We start from the raw sequence: 22553 nt of genomic DNA, 5'->3' as shown, positions 1-22553 counted from the left end.
CAAAGCTGATACCAGAAGTCCCGCCCCTTCTTGATTGGTGATTGTGATTGGTTGATGATCAGGAAGTGACCTTGATGAGTGTAATGATGTTCCAAAAGTTGATCTGTTGTCAACTGCAGATGCTGAGGATGCATAAAACCTGCGTTAGTGGACTCGGCGTCGTTATACCTGAGTGTTTATTTCATGCAGAACGTTTCCCTGACTTCACCCTTAAAGCCTGAAACGCTCTGAAAGCAGTCAGAGGGAGTTGAGCCCTCCTGTGTGGGAAACCCCCCTGGTCTGTTTTCTCTGTGTAATCCACATCCTCATAACCGTCTGCATCCCCTCTGCAGCTAACCAAACACACACTCTGCAGAGTAAAGTCTGCAGGGCTGCACGGCCTCTGATGTGTGAGATCCGCTCTGATCTTTTGACTCTGTGAGGGTTTACAGATCCAGGAACTGTATCTGAGGGACTTTAGAGAAACCCTCGCAGGTCTACCTCGTCTGTTCGCTCTCACAGTCCGGACTCTGTGAATAAGGAATGTGCAAAGTGTGCATCATGATGATCTTTGCTCAGCTCTCACTGTCACTCTGCTTTCCTTCTCATCCCCTCATCATCATCATCAATCTCCTGGCTCCGCCTCCTCCCTGATCAGAGCTGGACCGGGGTCTGACAGAGCCGCAGATTAAGGTGGTTTGTCGCCAGATGCTGGAAGCTCTGGTCTACCTGCACAGCATGAAGATCATCCACAGAGACCTGAAGGCCGGGAACATCCTCCTCATGCTGGACGGGGACATCAAACTGGGTGAGTGTTTATCTTGTCTTCATGTGTTTGTGCAGACGATCCTGAAGCTGGTTGAGTTTCACTCACAGGTGTGGATCTGCAGCTCCAGATGTTTTAAGATCCTAACCGGCGGTCACAAGGATTCAACAACTTAGGACTGATGTTTATTATTTTAGAAAGATATTTTATTTATTCTAATTAATTATTTCATGAGGAAATGTACAGTGAGAAACAAAAACAAATACAAGTATAATAAGTGACAATATTAAAAAAGGACTGTGCATCTGAAGTATTCAAAAAATATAGATAAAATCAATAAAATAAAACAAGCCATCATTTCCTTTTTCACATTATTCAGTAGAAACAATAAAATAAAATAATAATGATACTATAATGATAAAAAAAATGTATTTATATAAAAATGAAATGTAATAAAATGAATTAATAATAATATGAAATTGAAAAAAAGAGAGATTTATTCAGTAGAACATACAAAAAATCAATAATAATAATAATATATAAATAAGTTTATAATAATATAAATAAATAGTCTAAAAGAAAAAGTAAAAATAAAATAAACAAATTAGAATTAATAAATAATAAATAATAAATTAAAATAATTTATAGAGTAATAATTTGAATTTCATATCAGTTTTTATTAGACTCAACAAACACAGAGAAAGTCCAGAGTTCAAAAGAGAAAATGAAAAACTAAATCAAAAAATTGAAAATGAATAAATAAATAGAAAAGATAAGTAAATAAATGAAAATTAAATAAATAAATGAATCAATCAAAATAAATCAAAAAATAATAATAAGAATGTCAAATCAGTTTTTATTGACTGTAAACTAATTCATGCCAACTTGAACACAAAACTTGGACCTGAGTCTTCCACAGTCTTGACCTGCAGTCTGTTGCCCCCCATACATCAAACACAGTCTTTGACTTCTTCAGTTTAGTGTCATCATCAGGTCTGTGGTGATTCACTGACAGAATTGGTGATGCTGCTGCCCGCTGACATCACTCTGGTTAGCTGCACCTGCATCCTTAGCCTGTTGGTGGTCACTCAAATTAAAAGTGCATATTACTTGTGACCTGCCAAAGTGAAATGTGCCGTTCAAAGAGGAGTGGTTGAGTTATTTTCCATCAGGGCAGGAAGACTCTGCAGCTGTGGTTGCTGCCAGGCAGAAACCTTCCACCTCCATATTTAATTATTTGATTTTATTTCCATGAATCAATGATATCAATCTTCATTTATGTCTGTCAGTAGGTGTTCTAAAATATTTGATTTAGTTTTTTACTTCCTGTGAATTAGAGGTTTTGGAGATATGAGGTTTTCTGTACGTCAGTGACGATGCTAATTTTGGAACGTGGATCTCACTGCTGTTAACACGTCGCTGAAAATACCTTTTTTTAACATTTAGTGTTCAGAAGAAGTTTTAAAATACATGAGAGTGTCATTTCTTTTAAACATCCTGTCATTCAGATAAGATTCTGTTAGATTCAAAAACCCCACATGCAGAAAACCCCCGAACATGTAGAGAAGCAGGACTACAGCAGATCAGACTTTAGACGCCGTCCTCAGTTTGATCTCTGTCTCTTATTCTGCGTCACATTTTTGCATCCTCTTCCAAACTCACGGCCAAAATGATACAAGAGATAAATCACACATTCCCATTCACTGCACGCTACAAGTTATCTCTGGAGCTACTGGGACACTGCTGTCACACACACACACACACTTTAAGAAAGAGGCCCGGTCCCCTCCCGGGTCTCTGCAGGAGGATCAGGAGCGAGCGTTGACCGGGAAAACTGCATGCTCCGAATTTCTGCATATTTCTCTTTTATTGGATTTTTCAGAGTTCTCCACATTCCTCACATCGCACAGCTGGTGATGTGGCTCCAACTCAAGTGCCAGAGTGTTTTGGTTTTCCCTGTCGTTCCCAGAGAAGGGAAATTGGATCATATTTAAATATAAATTGCCTCCATGTCTGTTATGTGAATGTCAAAGATGTGACCTTCTGCCTGACTGTTTGATGCTTTTTAAAGTATCTGTTTCACTGTCGGCTGTCTCTTTGTCATTTTGCACTCAGACCGCTCAGAGAGTCACTGTCAGCTTCATAACTTCATCCAAAACTTTATTTATCCAGCGCTGCAGTAACAGTCCCCGTTCTGTCAGCTGACGTGCTTCTTGCATGTCATGTTTGAGCTCCTTTCACATTCCTCCCCTGGACACCAGAGTTAGATATAATCACAGGGAGTCGCCGCTTTAAGCTCATTAAGCTGTGACACTGACTCACTTACAGCCTCTACTTCAAGAAAGCAGCAATTAACTCCCTCTGAGGTCAGCCAAACTCACTCAATCCACCTATGATACACGGCATTAAACACTGTGTTCGTCCACGCTGCAGAGCTTTGAAGGAGTCTGACTCATGCAGGGAGAAATACGATCCAAAAACATGAACTTCTGCAGGAGAAATCTTACATATGTCATGTTTCCTGCTTTCTTATCAATGCAAAGCTCTCTAACACCTGATTGTGAGCTGTCAGTGGATCCTTCAGGCGTAGAAGTATTTGCATAAAGTCACGATAAGGCGTCTTTGGAGGCACACCCTGTGACAGCAGATTGAGAGTGAAGGAGTCACTTTGCTGATATTCTCTGACATGTGTTTCACGCTGAAGTCACTCCAAGTCTTTTTCACTTTAATGCATAAAGTGTTCACATGATGCACACACATTCAAAGTGCAGTAATACTATTTATTGTCGTGTAGGAAGTGAAAACTCTTCCCTCCAAAGTTTAGGCTGCGACCGTCTAAATGATACGTTTGACCGGGAAGTCCAAAAACATTTGAATTGTAGTCTTGAAAACCCGAAGCAGTCACTTAAGTCCCCGTTATAGAACATGCCAGTTTGTAATTGAAGCAGTCATGCTCCTGGCTTGTGAGTAAAACGCTTCCCTCTCCGCCAAACACTTTTGAACCCTCCTCCTGCTGCGAGGACGAGAGAGAGGAACGAGTGCAGCCAGAGGAAAAACAACACGCCTGTAATCTGAGGGCCGAGGAACGAGGGCAGCCGGTTTGGGGAACAGGGCGGCTCTGAGTTCTGGCTCTGAGTCTCTCCGCTCGTTACGATGTCATGACAGTTTTACAGGCTCCAAACGATCTGTCTGATGGAGGCCTTTTGATCTGGATTCACTTCCTCCTGCTGGGGAATACCTCAGAGGAGTTTCTCTCACCTCTCTCACTTTGTGTTGTCTCTGTTTGTTCCTGCAGCCGACTTTGGAGTGTCTGCAAAAAACACCAAAACCTTACAGAGGAGAGACTCCTTCATCGGGACGCCGTACTGGTGAGTACACCGGGACGTCACACCAATAGACCATCACACCAACACACCAACACACCAACACACCAACACACCATCACACCAACACACCAACACACCAACACAACAACACAACAACACACCAACACACTAACACACGACACACCAACACACTAACACACTAACACACGACACACCAACACACCAACACACCATCACACCATCACACCATCACACCATCACACCAACACACCAACACACCAACACACCACACACCAACACACCAACACACCAACAGACCAACACACCAACACACCATCACACCAACACACCAACACACCAACACACCATCACACCAACACACCAACACACCATCACACCAACACACCAACACACCAACACACCATCACACCATCACACCAACACACCAACACACCAACACACCAACAGACCAACACAACAACACACCCACACACCAACACACCAACACAACAACACAACAACAGACCAACACACCAACATACCAACACAACAACACACCAACACACCAACACAACAACACACCAACACACCAACACACCAACACACCAACACACCAACAGACCAACACACCAACACACCAACACACCATCACACCAACAGACCAACACACCAACACACCACACAACAACACAACAACAGACCAACACACCAACACACCAACACACCAACACACCAACACACCAACAGACCGACACACCGACACACCGACACACCGACACACCATCACACCAACACACCAACACACCAACACACCAACACACCAACACACCATCACACCATCACACCGACACACCGACACACCGACAGACCGACACACCGACACACCGACACACCGACACACCATCACACCAACACACCAACACACCAACACACCATCACACCAACACACCATCACACCATCACACCACACACCAACACACCATCACACCATCACACCATCACACCAACACACCAACACACCATCACACACCATCACACCATCACACCATCAAACCAACACACCAACACACCAACACACCATCACACCAACACACCATCACACCATCACACCATCACACGAACACACCAACACACCAACACACCATCACACCATCACACCATCACACCAACACACCAACACACCATCACACCATCACACCAACACACCATCACACCACCAACACACCATCACACCATCACACCATCACACCAACACACCATCACACCATCACACCAACACACCAACACACCATCACACCATCACACCATCACACCATCACACCAACACACCAACACACCATCACACGACACACCATCACAACCAACACACCATCACACCATCACACCATCACACCATCACACCAACACCATCACACCATCACACCATCACACCAACACACCAACACACCATCACACCATCACACCATCACACCATCACACCATCACACCAACACACCAACACACCATCACACGACACACCATCACACCAACACACCATCACACCATCACACCATCACACCATCACACCATCACACCATCACACCAACACACCAACACACCAACACAGAGACCCAACACCAAGACAGGATCAGACTCAGTCTGACCCCACCTTAATCAACCATGAGCATTGCACCTCGCAGTATTTAGCAAGTTACAGCGGAGAGGACAAACTTCCTTTAACAGGCAGAAACCTCCAGCAGGACCAGACTCATGTTAGACCCACATCTGCTGAGACCGAGTTGGAGAGAGGGATAGAGGGAGATGAAGAGAGAGAGAGAGATGATAGTGGGGAGACGGATAGTAGTAGTTGTAGCAGCTGGAGTCTGGACCACGTCCACAGCAGCAGAGATCCAGAGGAACCTACGAGACAAGGGAGCTCAGGGACTCCAGAAAGGTCTATGGTTAGTAACTTTAATGGGACAGGAAGAGTTAAAGTGAGAGACAGGCAGAGAGAGGAGAGAGAGGGAAAGACAGGATCCCAGTGTGTCAGTCTAAGTCTATAGCAGCATAACTAAGACCTGGTCCAAGCCTGATCCAGCTCTAACTATAAGCTTTATCAAAAAGGAAAGTTTGAAGCCTACTCTTAAAAGTAGAGAGGGTGTCTGCCTCCCGGACCGTGACTGGAGTCCAGCACGTCCGTATCAGCTTGAGTCTGGAACGTCAGAAAACAACAGAAATTGGTAAAATAATAAAAGACTTAATCATAAAAAAAACTTCAAAATAAAATAGGATAAATGTAGAAAATTAATAAAATAAGGTAATAAAAATCTGTTAAGGTTAAAAAGTTTAGATAAATACAAGAAATAAATAACTAAATAAATAAATGTTTATTTTTTTCTGCAAAAAATAAAACAAGTAATAATAATAATAATAATTATAACTTTAACTGAGGTTTGTAGTTCTGGATCTGAGGAATGGGTAGGTTTGTTTTGTTTTGTTTTTTGTTTCTTTTCTTTTCTTTATTATATTAATTTATTCTGATTATTACTATCATTATTATTTTATCTTAATTGTGTATTCATGGTATTTCTATATAAACCTTTGTATAGGTATGTGAACATGTACTCTGTTTTTTGTAATGTCCATATGTCTATTCAGACTTTATTTTATTATATGGAAAGAAAAAATAAAATACAAATTTGATCACAAAAAAACCCAATAATAATAAAAATGTATAACCCAAAAAACCCAAACATAAAAAGGATGCATACCTCGGTGTAAACAATAAAAAACAGTGGTCATGTGACCGTCCCTTCCCGTGCTGCGTTATTGCTTGTTGAGAACAGATTTCCTGCAAACCACTCCTCCATTATACATGAAGGAGCTCCATGTTGTGTACACACACACACACACACACACACACACACACACACACACACACACACACACACACACACACACACACACACAGACACACACACAATAGCTGAACCCAGGACTTTAATCCTCCCTTGTTGTCACAACAGTCCCGCTCTCTCCTCGTTACCTGAGCAAATTGGAAAGGTCCCCTTGAAGTGTGAGTCACATTGGACCTTGTTCCACGCTGTTATCCCTGGAGCGAACACAGCTTCAGTTAATCATTGACCAGAGCAGGTTATCATCCATCAGGATCATGAAGAAGGCTGTGCCCTCATTTTGCACAACACTGATTACACTTTAAAGGAACATTTCAGACATTTATGGGGATTTAACAGCTTAAATTAAGAAATAAACAAGAAACAAAACCTCTACTTTAGTAAATCTGAGAGTTTAAAGTTCTGGAGCCATGATGCTGATTGTCAGCAAACACACATGGAGCTTGTTGACACGTGAAAACAGTGATTAAGAGAGAGAGGAGAAGCCTTTCTTATCCCCCTGCAGTAATCATCAGTGAGTCATTTCCTGCCCTGTGCACAGATCACTGGAGGAAACTCTGCAGAATGAAACTGATGTTGTAATCTCTACAAGCTTAGTGAGTTAAGCTCTGCAACCACACCTTATTCTACTTAGAAGCACAAATTACACCATGAACCTTTAATTTACTGTGCAGATCTTATGTCTGATGTGCCTCACTCTTTCATGTGAGGGTTATTATATCACACATATCAAATATGACATACTTCACCTTCCATACACTGAATTATGAACTGAATAAGCAGAGACAGAACATTGTCCTCTGTTCAGCTTGTTTCAAGGCTACATGTCAGCACCGTGTTTACTCTAATATGAGTCACCTTTCCAAAGAGTGGATCAAGTTATACGTTATATACGGCGCCACTTATCTGTAAAGCAACTGTACCTCCAAGACGGTGCGACCCAGCTGTCACTCACCTGTACGGTGACAGGTGGATGATTGATGGAGACACGAGGACAGGAGCACAAAAATAGAACAAAGTGGAAACTGGAAGTCCCGCCCCTTCTTGATTCTGATTGGTCTGTGATCAGGAAGTGACATTAAGGAGTGTTTCAGTAGTATGTTTCAAAAGTTTGTCCCAGTGCTCTCAGTTGAGAACAATTCAACTTTTGGAACACTGCCGTGTTATCAATGTCGCTTCCTGATCACCGACCAATCAGAATCAAGAAGGGTCGGTGATCAGGAAGTGACATTAAGGAGCGCGACAGTGTTCCAAAGGTTGAGCTGTTGTCAACTGAGAGCACTGAGACAAACTGTTGTAACACCGCTGCATCATCAATGTCACTTCCTGATCACCGACCAATCAGAATCAAGGAGGGGCGGGACTTCTGGTACCAGCTTTGTCAACAACAACAGCTGAAGTCCATAAGTAGGAGAAAAGCTATCACACTTGTTTTTTTTGAGGTACAATTTCCAAGTTTAGAGTTTTCAGTGTTTTTCATACGTCACAACGCCATCCGGTCTGTAACAGGAAGTCAGAGCTCGGAGCTTGTTCAGCCCATAGACTGTATAAAATACAACTCAACCCCTCCTCCGTTTTTCATTCCCTGCACACATGTGTGCTAACAAGGAGCTTAGGAGGGAGGCATGCTAGTTGTAGGCTGTCTTAATAAACACAAAGGTCGCTTTGACTCCCCACGTCTGCAGATTTGAAGATCTAGTGGATGATTTTTAGTTTGCATGGAAAAGTGCTAGCGCTAGTTAGCATAGCCACATAGCTACATGTCGTAGCTGTAGCTGTAGCTGTAGCTGTAGCTGTAGCTGTAGCTGTAGCTGTAGCTGTAGCTGTAGCTGTAGCTGTAGCTGTAGCTGTAGCTGTAGCTGTAGCTGTAGCTGTGTACCAAGACACACGTCGACATGCTGACAAATAAAACAACCAGAAACACTAAATCTGTGACCAATCCTCCAGAAAGGTCCTGCTGCCTTTCTGGCAGAGGTCGGTTTGACTCCCCACGTCTGCAGATTTGAAGATCTAGTGGATGATTTTTAGTTTTCATGGAAAAGTGCTAGCGCTAGTTAGCATAGCCACATAGCTACATGTTGGTAGCTGTGTACCAAGACACACGTCTACATACTGATAAATAAAACAACAAGAAACACTAAATCTGGGACCAATGGTTCAGAAAGGTCCTGCTGCAGGCGCCTCTCCGTCAGGATCAGATTCTGGATCAGATTCAGAGGGTTGAAGTAACGCGGGTCTGTGAGCAGCCGTGTATATTCAGCCAACATGTAAACATTAGATCAACGTGCTGGACAGCCGAGGCCACACCCACTTCCTGAGGGGGCGTGGTCAGAGAGAAAACGGACGGTTCTGAGGAGGACTGAAGAAGAGGGCTTTTCAGGCAGACCAGAATCTGATTTCAAAGTGTTTTTTTGAGCATAAACTTTAAAGACATGTTTTGGGGACCTCTTAGACCAATATATGTTGATGATATGTCACCTTTAAAATAGACCCAACGGTCATGAATTAGGGAAGTAGAATCGACAAGGGTCAACTTTCGTGATCTAGCAGGAATAAACGCTGGTGAGAAGAAGCACTCTGAAATTGCTGACACGTTCCCAAATGACCGAAGATAACAGCTGCATCAAGATCAGTCTTTAAATCCACACGAGTTCATAACTGTTCAAAGGTTTATCAAACCCGTCATCCCTCTGATAGACTGCAGGTTATCTAATCTTTATGATATCTCAGGTGTTAAAGGATCTTAAAGCAACAACACGTCTATCTAATGTGTTTGTCATTGTTCCAGATCAAAGTTGTCTTCTTTATAAAAACATTATGATCCTATATTAGGGTCATTACAGTAATCTGACTTCACTGTTTCACCCCCAAGTGTCTCCTCTGTAAAGGCTGTTTTTGTAAATAGTCACCCCCCCCTGTGTTTCCCCCAGGATGGCCCCGGAGGTGGTGATGTGCGAGACCATGAAGGACGCTCCGTACGACTACAAGGCCGACACCTGGTCCCTGGGAATCACTCTGATCGAGCTCGCCCAGATCGAACCGCCACACCACGAGCTCAACCCCATGAGGGTGCTGCTGAAGATCGCCAAGTCGGAGCCGCCCACCCTGGACAACCCCAACAAATGGTGAGGAGGTGTTAAACGTGCAGCAGGACTAAGTGTGCCACACTCTTTAGCTGAATCCCTGACTCATGAGTTACATCTGAGACTGTAATCATGGTGTTCCTCAGGAGCTTACATCCTCCTGTCTGGTCGTTTAAAACCATCCTGTTGCCGAATTCTTGCACACTCAGTGTTCTGTTTTCCCCCCCTTGGACGCTCCCATGCATCACCCTGTCCACACCCCCCTCCTCTCCTCCTGCAGTCCCTTTCTGGCCTCTCCAAACTTGCAGCATCGACTCAGCAGAGTAAGGCCAGACTCCAGCAGCGAGTGCCAAACTATAACTTCTCCCTATCAGTTTAACGAGTCCGAATGTTCCAAAGCAGCAAATGTTAGCGCAGCAGAAGTTATCAGGACGCGGCGCTGACTCATCATCACAGCTGTGCATAAAGATGATCCACATGTAGCAGAATCACAGATCCAGAAATGATATCCTGGAATATGTTCTCATGTTTTTATGACTGCTCTCTCCTTCCTTTATGCTTTTCATTAACTCTGTTCGCTCGTGTTTTGGCTGCAGGTCACCAGAGTTTAAAGACTTCCTGAAGAGAGCGTTGGATAAAAACCCAGAGACTCGTCCGACTGCGGCACAGATGATGGAGGTAAGCCCCTCTGTGATTACACAATGCTGCACTTTGGTGCATGATTGTCCTCGCTCCGTCCTTATCTTGCACCAACACACATAATCTGCTATTTTAAGAGCTGAATGGAGTGATCTATGTCAGGAAGGTGGGCGACGCCCCCGTGGAGGGCACTGTGAGGGAGTCAGGAGGAGGGGGCGGGGGGCAGCACGCAGAAGAAAAAGGACTTCTCTAAAAGTTTTAGTTTGAGGACGATGGATCCAGACAGATTGTTAGTTCAGCTCATTTTGATAACAGTAATAATCTTTATCTTTACAGCGCTGTCCTTGGCCGGGTGACAAAGTGCTGCACAGAGAATAAGGAGGGTAAAAGGACAGATTAGTCAAATCAACTTTATCTATGTAGAGCAGTTAAACAACAGCCAGAGGGATTTATAAGAAGACAACAATAAACAATGTATTCATATAAAACAGGACAAACCTCCTTTAACAGGCAGAAACCTCCAGCAGGACCAGACTCATGTGAGACACACATCTGCTGAGACCGTGTTGGAGAGAGGGATAGAGGGAGATGAAGAGAGAGAGAGATGATAGTGGGGAGACCAGAAGAAAGAAAAAGAGGAGAATAAATGATGAAGGAATGACAGAAGGGAAAGGATCGGGTGAGGAAAGGAGACATAAAGGATGAAGAAACATGGAAAGAACAAAGAGAGACAGAAAGAAAGAAAGAAAGAAAGAAAGAAAGAAAGAAAGAAAGGAACGAAAGCAAAAATGAATAAAAGAAAGAAAGTAAGGAAGGAGGGAAGAAATAATGAATGAATAAAGAAGAAGGAAAGAAGGGATAAAAAATGAAAGAAGGAAGGAAGGAAGAAGAAAGAAAAAAGAAAAAAAAAAAAGAAAAAAAAGAAAGAAAGAAAAAAGAAGAAAGAAGAAATGAAATAAAGAAGAAAAAGAAAGAAGGGATGAAATAAAGAAAGAAAGAAGGAAGGAAAGAAAAAGAGAGAAAGAAAGAAAGAAAGAAAGAAAGAAAGGATGAATAACAGACCCCAAAGAGGAATCTACAGCAGAGATCCAGAGGAACCTACGAGACAAGGGAGCTCAGGGACTCCAGAAAGGTCTAAGAAAGAGAGAAGAGAAGGAGACCAGAAGAAAGAAAAAGAGGAGAAGAAATGGGGAAGGAAAGGATAGAAGGAAAGGAGGGAGTGAGGAAACTAGACATAAAGGATGAAGAAACATGGAAAGAACAAAGAAAGAAAGAAAGAAAGAAAGAAAGAAAGAAAGAGAGAAAGAAAGAAAGAAAGAAAGAAAGAAAGGATGAATAACAGACCCCAAAAAAAGGAATCTACAGCAGAGATCCAGAGGAACTTACGAGACAAGGGAGCTCAGGGACTCCAGAAAGGTCTATGGTTAGTAACTTTAATGGGACAGGAAGAGTTAAAGTGAGAGACAGGCAGAGAGAGGAGAGAGAGGGAAAGACAGGATCCCAGTGTGTCAGTCTAAGCCTATAGCAGCATAACTAAGACCTGGTCCAAGCCTGATCCAGCTCTAACTATAAGCTTTATCAAAAAGGAAAGTTTGAAGCCTACTCTTAAAAGTAGAGAGGGCGTCTGCCTCCCGGACCCTGACTGGTAGATGATTCCAAAGGAGAGGGGCCTGATAACTGAAGGCTCTACCTCCCATACTACTTTTAGAGACTATAGGTACGATGAGAGAGCACCACAGGTGTGATGTGCTTCCTCTTTTTAAAACCAGTCAGGAGGTGAGCAGCAGCGTTTAGAGCGAGCTGCAGGCGCTGAATGGAAGACTGCTCTAAGCTCACATACATAGAGTTATAACAGTCAAGCCGAGAGGTTATAAAGGCATGTATCACTCTCTCTAAGTCTTTGGGAGGGAGGTAGGCCTTTACCATAGTGATCAGTCTCAGCTGGAAGAAGCTTAGAACGTTAATAAAGTCAGCATAAATAACTTTGTGTGAAACAGAGAGAGATCTTAGAGGAAAGAGGAATGGATAATATTCTTTGCTTGAGCATCAGAACCAGGATCTGTGGGGCACCGGTTTAGCTCACGCCCCCTTCAGAGGCTTCAGTTCTCTCAGTGGGCGGCCTGGGTTCAGATCTGACTCCTGCTCCTCCACGTCTCTCTCTCTCTCCCAGCGTTTGCGTGCAGATATCCGTGTTTCTATGTGACGTTTTGAAACACATTTCCCAAAACCCAGAGCCTGAAGAGAGAAAAGTGAACAGGGTGTGGATTAAAACGCAGAGCACAGCGTCTATTAAAATGCAGAGCCACGGTTTCCTGTCTGTATCCCACAGCTGAGGGGGGAATGCCAACTATTTACATTCCCACCCTCAGCCAATAGCATGTCTGGATAACCCCTGAGCTCGCCACCTCGGGCCAATTACAGCGAGGCGGAGATGAAACTCCTCGACCCGGGCCCGCTGGGAATCCTGCATGTGCTCTCCAGTGGGGGGAAGAGAGACGGGCGCGGTCCGTTTTTTGGTGCCGTATGGAGGTTTCAGATGTTTATCTTGCCTGCTGCTCCTCACGGCTGTCAGATAGTATTTACTGGAGATAGTTTAGGGATGATGGTGTGTAATAACTCTGCTGTGAGAGTGTGTGAGACGTTCAAGCTCTCATGCAGGGAGCCGGGGTCTGTCCCACATGTGTGCTTTAAAGAATGTATACACAACAACATGACACAGAATCAGTCACTGCGGCTGCTGGGACCATCTGTGGGACTTGTATTCATTATCCTGAATTTAGCTTCTCCTCCCACATACTTTCTCAGGGTCTGAATGTTCGCAGAGTTTTTTGCATCGCTTCCATTCATGTACGATGGCTGCTCTGGATCATAGAGGGAGAGTGTGTTTCATCTCTGAGTCAGGGGTTTGTGCTGGTTGTGCAACAGTCATACATGGATGCTGTCTCTGTGACGTCACCTGTTGGGTTTCTAAAGAGGCGTAAATTAGGTCTGCTCTGTGTCAACACCCACATGTGACCGAGGTTTCCCCTTCTGTAATCCCTGAATCAAGGATTCTCCTCCTCCTCCTCTCCTCATCCATGTTGTCTTTCTGGTCCTCTGAAAACCTCTGACCTGTTGAGTCCAGGCCTGGGAACAGGTTACAGGACAAACCTGATTCTTAGAGGTTTTTCATATGTTGTTTAAAAACCATAAAAGATGCATGCAAACAGTCACTTCCTTACTGTCCTAACATTCCTGAATTGAATATTAAATGAGTGTGCTCCCCAAAATAACCTTTATACTGTACACCCTGCAGAGTAGTTGCTGGTGTTGCATGGTGATAACTCTTTAATGAGCATCAGCCAGAGTAACGTCAGACTTCCACTAGATCAGAGCAGGACCTCCGGACAGCTGGAGTCATGTGACCGAGGTCTTCTCCTCCTCCTCCTCCTCCTCCTCTCCTCATCCATGTTGTCTTCCTGGTCCTCTGAAAACCTCTGACCTGTTGACTCCAGGCCTGGGAACAGGTTACAGGACAAACCTGATTCTTAGAGGTTTTTCATATGTTGTTAAAAACCATAAAACCTGCATGCATGCAAACAGTCACTTCCTTTCTGTCCTACCATTCCTGAATTGAATATTAAATTAGTGTGCTCCCCAAAATAACCTTTACACTGTACATCCTGCAGAGTAGTTGCTGGTATTGCATGGTGATAACTCTTTAATGAGCATCAGCCAGAGTAACGTCAGACTTCCACTAGATCAGAGCAGGACCTCCGGACAGCTGGAGTCATGTGACCGAGGTCTCCTCCTCCTCCTCCTCCTCCTCCTCTCCTCATCCATGTTGTCTTTGTGGTCCTCTGAAAACCTCTGACCTGTTGACTCCAGGCCTGGCTCCGCTCATCATGACTTTGGTTTGTTGTTGTAGTTAAGTGAAATACGATCTGGTGATAACACAGAGTGTTTTATTCTGAAAATTAACCGGATGTTTTCATTTTGTTTTGGTGAAACCTGACTTCCTGTCCCGCTCCATCTGCTCTGTTGAGATTGATGCGTCGTGCTCTGGCATCCGGGAACAATAGAAGTCTTGTGTATCTGATCCGGAGGACTCAGACCTGCTGGATCGGAGTGGATCCAGTGGAAGTTAACACATTGACTAGAATAGAAACCTATCAGATCCGGAGCTGTGACGGACCGGACACAGATCTGGTGGTATTTGGCTGTTAGGAGGGCCCAGAATGGTGGTTGCCATATTGGAAATGCTAACTTAGTATAGTAACTCCTGTATGCTGGAGGAACTGTCCATAGTTAACAGATCCATGACGCCTATTTATTTAGAATGTTTTGGATACAAGTTCAGCCCCTGAATGATGTTTATCAATGATGGATTGAGCTCCCAAAAGTTTGTTTTTTTCATCTTTAATTCAGCAGTAAGACATTTGAACATGGAGGAATTTCTTGGCATTTGGAGCCAGCCTCTAGTGCAGGGGTTCCCAAAGTGTGGGTCAGGACCGCCTGAGGGGTAGTGAGACACCAATGGAGGGTCGTGAGAAGTGCTCCAGATTTTTATTTTTTTTTAAGTAATCTAAATTTGCTTATTTTACCCATTATTGTAAAAATATAGACAAAAATTGTTAGATTTTAAATAACACCCTGTGAATAAGTACATTTCATGAGTTTTCTGCCTCTCTTTGTTTCCAGATGACTCCTAAAGTTAGAGTTAGGGTTAGCTAACAGTTAATTATGTAGGTAATCTTATTTTGAAGTTGAAGTAAATGAAGTATGAAACAACATTTAACTACTTCGAGGGACAGTAGGGGTCACAAGTCTTTAGCACCTATATTTTGGGGGTCGCAGGCTGAAAAGTTTGGGAACCCCTGCTCTAGTGGACACTCAAGGAACTGCAGATTTTTGTGGGACTTAATTTTTTAACATCAGCGGTTTCCCCTTGGTGAAGACACAAACACAGACACAAATATTTACTTCTTAACTCTTATTTATCTCCTTTTTTTTAACATACTTGTAGATAGAAACATTTATTTTGGATAATGCAGCTTTTTAGTTTCAAAATAAAACGCCCATCATAAAAAGAAGAGTTTAAAGAACATGCTAACTCTGCTGCTTTTCAGGATATAGTCGGGCCCCACGGTACCAGACTTACAAACTTGGTCTGGTTAAACTTAGGAAGGTCTTGAAGCATTAATTTAAATATTTCAGCAACAGTTTGATCAAAGTCGAGGAAAATCTGTCCCTGTTACTCTGGATAAGCTGAGAGAATGAGCGGTGGGACCAGTTCTTGTGAGGTCTTTGAGTTTCTACAGTCAGGGACTTTTTCTGCAAATAATAAGATGTAAAGTAAAAATGCTTGAGCAGAAGAATGTAAAAAATGTAGACAAATAAAGGTGGTGTCAATTTTATTTATGGAGACCAAAATGACTACCTCCCTTACCCTTAACTTAACCCGAGCGTAATCACACCCTTTCCCCTGAAAAACAAGTCCCAACCTCTGAAACACCCCTCAAGGAAGAGAGCGCTGACCACAACTCCCCAACTATCCCAAAAATGTCTCCTCTGAAGGTCTGAAGCTTAAAACGTATCCTCTCTAAATACCGTCCCCTGTCCTCGCCGCACAGGTAACCTCTGCTCACTCAGCTTCCTGCTCCGCTCGCCTAATGGGCCACATTGTTCACATTTAACCTTTTCACGCCCAGCCATGCATGTAAGTCCCAAAGCCACCAGCTTTACGGGGTCTAAAAGCAACATGAAACCTTAAAAAGAGGACATTTGCTCCACTGATCCACATCTTGATCCATGATGGCAGTGAAAAAAAAACACACACAGAAACATTTAACAAGGCGGCAGCTGTTAGCTTTCATCTGTTCGATTCGCTTCATGAGAGAGGGTCACAATAACCAGCAATGAAAGCTCATGTTCTACTGAGGCTGTACCTTTATACCTCATCCAGCTCCTTTAAATCTCTACAAACTCCAGATTCAAGAAAACATTCAGCAAGTTACAGCAGCAAGGACAAACTTCCTCTAACAGGCAGAGACCTTGAGGAGGACCAGACTCATGTTAGACACACATCTGCTGAGACAGAGTAATTCACTTACCAGCTCTTTAGACATCCTTTCTTTGAATTCTGGAGAGCTATCCCAGTCTGATCCACTTTGAACTAAATCTTTCAACCCCAACACGGTCTCTGCAGATGTGTCTAACATGAGTCTGGTCCTACTCAAGGTTTCTGCCTGTTAAAGGAACATCTGCTGAGACCGTGTTGGAGAGAGGGATAGAGGGAGATGGAGAGAGAGAGAGAGAGAGAGAGAGAGAGAGAGAGAGAGAAAGAGAGAGAGAGATGGAGAGAGATGATAGTGGGGAGACGGATAGTAGTAGTTGTAGCAGCTGGAGTCTGGACCACGTCCACAGCAGCAGAGATCCAGAGGAACCTACGAGACAAGGGAGCTCAGGGACTCCAGAAAGGTCTAAGAAAAGAGAGAAGAGAGGGAGACCAGAAGAAAGAAAAAGAGGAGAAGAAATGGTGAAGGAATGACAGAAGGAAAGGAGAGAGAAAGGATGAAGAAACATGGAGAAAACTAGAGAGAAAGAAAGAAAGGAATGAAAGGAAAAAGGAAGGAAGGAATAAAATAAATAAGGAAGGGATGAAATAAAGAAAGAAAGGAGGAAGAAAAAAAGATAGAAGGAAGGAATGAAAAAAATTAAGGAAAGAAAGAAAGAAAGAAAGAAAGAAAGAAAGGGAAAATGAATGAAATATAGAGAAGGCAGAAAGGAATGAAAGAAGGAAGGAAGTAAAGAAAGAAAGAAAGAAAGAAAGAAAGAAAGAAAGAAAGAATAACAGACCCCAAAAAAGGAATCTACAGCAGAGATCCAGAGGAACCTACGAGACAAGGGAGCTCAGGGACTCCAGAAAGGTCTATGGTTAGTAACTTTAATGGGACAGGAAGAGTTAAAGTGAGAGACAGGCAGAGAGAGGAGAGAGAGGGAAAGACAGGATCCCAGTGTGTCAGTCTAAGCCTATAGCAGCATAACTAAGACCTGGTCCAAGCCTGATCCAGCTCTAACTATAAGCTTTATCAAAAAGGAAAGTTTGAAGCCTACTCTTAAAAGTAGAGAGGGTGTCTGCCTCCCGGACCCTGACCGGTAGATGATTCCAAAGGAGAAGGGCCTGATAGCTGAAGGCTCTACCTCCCATACTACTTTTAGAGACTTTAGGTACGCCGGTGTGTCAGTCTAAGCCTATAGCAGCATAACTAAGAACTTCCTTTAACAGGCAGAAACCTCGAGCAGGACCAGACTCATGTTAGTCAGACACCTGCCTAAGTTTCAGTGCCTCAGTTGTTGTATCGTTCTGTCTGATTAAATACTCAGAATTAAAAACAGTGTGTCCCTCTCCTCTCTGGGCGTTCTTATCTCCTCTGCGGTGTAATAAATGGTGAGATAGCTCTCAGCGTTTACACCACCTGATTAAACAATAGCTGACTGTTGTTTGTCACCGGAGCCGTTAAAAGCCGAAGCCTAATGCACTTCTCGAGGACTCACAACAACCCGTGCACGCTTCACGCTCCAGCAGCACTTGTAGCCTTTTCCTCTGCTGTCAGCTGTTCCAATTAAATTACAGGGTAGAGCAGAGCAGCTGAATAATACATGACGAGCGTCCCTGCAGCACTCACCTTTTAATTCAGCTTTTCATTGTCCATGCACTCACTTTATTACTGCCTTATTTCCTTAAACACACACTTTCATTTCTGCACTTTTAAGAATAAAGATAACTTGGTATTTTAAGGACATTATGCAGAAAGGAGGTCTGTTACATTAGAGTGTTATTAAGGAGGCTTTAATGGAGCTGTTCAGGAATCAGCAGGTGGCAGATAGAGTTTCTCCTGCAGTGAAAGTCCTCCACGTGTTCCCTAATGACCTTATCTTCCCCTCAGAGTTTATATTAATCCTTTCCTCTACTTCCATTTTAACCTGATGTTTAGCTAACCGTCTCTCCCTTGCCTCCACAGCACCCTTTTGTGCGGTCGGTGACGTCGAACCGTCCTCTGCGGGAGCTGGTGGCCGAGGCCAAGGCTGAGGTCATGGAGGAAATCGAGGACAATAGAGAGGAAGGCGAGGAGGACGACGCCATGGAGCTCACTGTGGTACTGAACCTGCATCTTGTTTTTCTGTCCTTTCATTTTCACCTCCGTCATTGTTTGTGTCTAAAAACAGAGAGAGGGGGGAGTCCCCGATCTGTCAGCGGCTTTACTTTGTAAGGCGTGAATACGAGTGTGATAGGTCAGAAACGGGACGGTTACTTGTCTTATAAGAGGAGTGACTTTATATTACTATATAATGAAGGACCCTGCACATGTCCAAATGGGGTCCTTATTCAGCATGGATCAAAAATTACTCACTGGAGCTTTAAAGGACTCAGAAAGAAAAGTTTTACCAAAGCTACAAATCAGATAAATCAATCTCTATTTTTATGATGCCAAATCACAACAAATGTTCTCCTCAGACTCTTACCAAACAGAGCCGGTCTAGACCGTACTCTATGTTCTATTATCAACAAAGACCCAACATCAAGACCGGATCAGATCCAGTCCCATCTTCCAGACAGGACTCAGTCTGATCTCATCTTAATCCACCATGAGCAGAGCACTTTGCAGCATTTAGCAAGTTACAGTGGCAAGGACAAACTTCCTTTAACAGGCAGAGACCTCCAGCAGGACCAGACTCATGTTAGACACACATCTGCTGAGACCGTGTTGGAGAGAGGGATAGAGGGAGGTGAAGAGAGAGAGAGAGAGATGATAGTGGGGAGACGGATAGTAGTAGTTGTAGCAGCTGGAGTCTGGACCACGTCCACAGCAGCAGAGATCCAGAGGAACCTACGAGACAAGGGAGCTCAGGGACTCCAGAAAGGTCTATGGTTAGTAACTTTAATGGGACAGGAAGAGTTAAAGTGAGAGACAGGCAGAGAGAGGAGAGAGAGGGAAAGACAGGATCCCAGTGTGTCAGTCTAAGCCTATAGCAGCAGAACTAAGACCTGGTCCAAGCCTGATCCAGCTCTAACTATAAGCTTTATCAAAAAGGAAAGTTTGAAGCCTACTCTTAAAAGTAGAGAGGGTGTCTGCCTCCCGGACCCTGACTGGTAGATGATTCCAAAGGAGAGGGGCCTGATAACTGAAGGCTCTACCTCCCATACTACTTTTAGAGACTTTAGATACGATGAGCAGGCCTGCATGTTGGGAGCGTAGTGTTCTAGAGTCTGGTACGTCCACAGCAGCAGAGATCAAGAGGAACCTACGAGACAAGGGAGCTCAGGGACTCCAGAAAGGTCTATGGTTAGTAACTTTAATGGGACAGGAAGAGTTAAAGTGAGAGACAGGCAGAGAGAGGAGAGAGAGGGAAAGACAGGATCCCAGTGTGTCAGTCTAAGCCTATAGCAGCAGAACTAAGAACTTCTTTAACAGGCAGAAACCTCGAGCAGAACCAGACCAGAGAGAGATGATAGTGGTGAGATGGATAGTAGTAGTTGTAGCAGCTTCCTCTGCAGAAGCCCCCCCCCGCCCCTGTCCAAGAACAGTCGAGTCATTCCTGCAGACTTCATGCATAAATCCTGCGGGTTGTAAAAGAGTAGAAAGTGACAAAGCACACAAGTGTCTGACTCGTGCAAAAACAAAGGAACAGAAACAGGAATCCTGACGGGGTTAAATATAAGTGCTGCCCTCCTCCTACAGAGACCCTGCCCCCCCCTCACGACCCCTCATGGAGTAAATGATTGAAGCCTGGACATTGTTCCTTTTGCTATAATGTGACCCTGAACTAAAGACAGACAGAGTGCACCATGCCCTCGTGATGGAGGAGCCTAGAACCGCTCTCTCTGACAGGAAGTGTGACCTAACAAACGCGTCGGTCATGTGTTAAATATGGATGTTTTTCTCTCTCCATGAAGATGAATAGTTGACCTCTCATCGCTTCCTCCCTTTATGTCGGCAATTGGCGTGATGACATCGTGAATAACTCCAGAGATGTGACAGAGCAGTTTGAAACGTGGCCAAGCTTTTTATTTCTGCAGGAGGATTCTCTGTGAGCTCTAAAACTGAAGGATTCAGTTTGACTAAATAGAAGGAGCGACTTCCCTAAAGGGTTCTGCTTTAGGAAGCACAACCTGTGACTCATCATTTCCTGTTTATCACAAGTTTTCCCAGTTATTAAAACTCAGCAAACAATGAGTCCAAACACTGAAACACACATTCACTGCAGTCTAGATTTATGCATTACAAGACAAACTATAACTTCAGTCTCATTGTGTGTCCAAATCTGACTCTTCTGAGCCCTGAGCTCAGTTTAGCTGTGATGTCTTTACAGTTTTGAGGACAGGGACACTCCTTCACCCACGCAGCATTATTTTGACACGAACAGAAACAACGCCTTGAAAAGCAGCCAAGCTTTTACTGCAGCGTTTATCTCCTCCTCTATATCACACGCAGGCAGACGGAGATGTTTGCAGAGACATTAGAGAGGCTGAACCCGGCCGTAAAGACGTCTGATGGGTTTGTTTACCTCTGGAGGAAGACACCAGAGTGTGAGGGAGAGGTGTGCACGAAACTCTGAAGTCACATGTGCAGATTTCAGTCACGTCACCAAAATAAAGATGCAAAGAGAGCACAGTAGGAAAATGGAACTGCAGCTTGTTAATCGTCCATCTCTTCAGAATAAGGCGTATTTATATCACTGAACTTCATGTTGGTGATGTTTACATTGATCTAAAGAAGAATCCTTCCCTTCACACCGCCTCCAGGATGAAATCCTCTAAAAGGACAGACAGATAAATGTGTTCAGGATCCGGTGGGGTCAGTGATGCTGCAGTCTGAGGGCTGGAGGGTGAGGAACTCTTCCTCATCAGAGCGAAGGTGACTGATATCATTCATGCAGACGTGTTAAACCGTCTCTACAAGCCTCCACACTAAATATGAACCTTCTCCTCACCTCACCTCAGACCACTTTATCTCCAGACCTTCAGGATCAAAGAGTCCGGCTGTGGAAACAGACTTCATTACTAAGCTAGCGTTAGCTGGTTAGCTAGCGGTGTCAACAAGCTAAATATGAACCTTCTCCTCACCTCACCTCAGACCACTTTATCTCCAGACCGTCAGGATCAAAGAGTCCGGCTGTGGAAACAGAGACCTTATCACTGAGCTAGCATTAGCTGGTTAGCTAGCGGTGTCAACAAGCTAGCTAGCTGGAGTTGTTTCCATCAGTCCACGCACAACGACATCGACTAAACACACATGAATTAAAATCTGTGTTTACTTCAATTCACCGTTAATGAAACGATACTACTTTTAGAGATTTTAGGTACGATGAGCAGGCCTGCATGTTGGGAGCGTAGAGTTCTAGAGGGGTAACAGGGCACTATGAGCTCTTTAAGATACGAGGGTGTCTGATTTTTAAGGGCTTTGTAGGTTAAAAGAAGGATTTTAAATTCTATTCTACATTTTATTGGGAGTCAGTGTAGAGAAGCTAACACTGGAGAGATGTGCTCTCTCTTCCTAGTTCTAGTCAGGACTCGAGCTGCGGCGTTTTGAACTAGCTGAAGAATCTTTAGAGACTTATTGGGGCAGCCTGATAAGAGGGAGTTACAGTAATCTAACCTGGAGGGAACAAATGCATGGACTAGTTTTTCTGCGTCGCTCTGAGACAGGAAGTGTCTAATTTTAGAAATATTGCGCAAGAGAAAATAGGCTGACTTTGAGATTTGCTGAATTTGGGACTTGAAGGATAAATCTTGATCAAATAAGACTCCTAGATTCCTAGCAGAGGTGCTGGATGCCAGACTAATGCCGTCTAAGGTACTTATATTATTAGAAAAGGTCTCTGA

At 43.8% G+C, this 22553-nt stretch overlaps 1 protein-coding gene across 1 annotated transcript in view; it reads left to right on the top strand.

The window, feature by feature from the left end:
* The window catches only part of LOC117812650 (D-hydantoinase/dihydropyrimidinase-like), a gene marked incomplete at its 5' end in the record, with an annotated part of 52481 nt that overhangs the window by 14427 nt on the left and 15501 nt on the right, over nucleotides 1-22553 (top strand). The window contains 6 exons of the mRNA XM_034683554.1: nucleotides 423-474; nucleotides 638-787; nucleotides 4041-4113; nucleotides 9896-10090; nucleotides 10645-10726; nucleotides 18691-18825. Of these exons, the coding sequence (XP_034539445.1) occupies nucleotides 423-474; nucleotides 638-787; nucleotides 4041-4113; nucleotides 9896-10090; nucleotides 10645-10726; nucleotides 18691-18825 (687 nt within the window). The remainder of the gene's footprint in view (nucleotides 1-422; nucleotides 475-637; nucleotides 788-4040; nucleotides 4114-9895; nucleotides 10091-10644; nucleotides 10727-18690; nucleotides 18826-22553) is intronic.

The sequence above is a fragment of the Notolabrus celidotus genome, chromosome 5 (genome assembly GCF_009762535.1).
Source record: "Notolabrus celidotus isolate fNotCel1 chromosome 5, fNotCel1.pri, whole genome shotgun sequence".
Classification (NCBI taxonomy): Eukaryota; Metazoa; Chordata; class Actinopteri; order Labriformes; family Labridae; genus Notolabrus; species Notolabrus celidotus.
The sequence above is the reverse complement of the archived record's forward strand: the minus strand, read 5'-3'. Positions and strand labels throughout refer to the sequence as shown.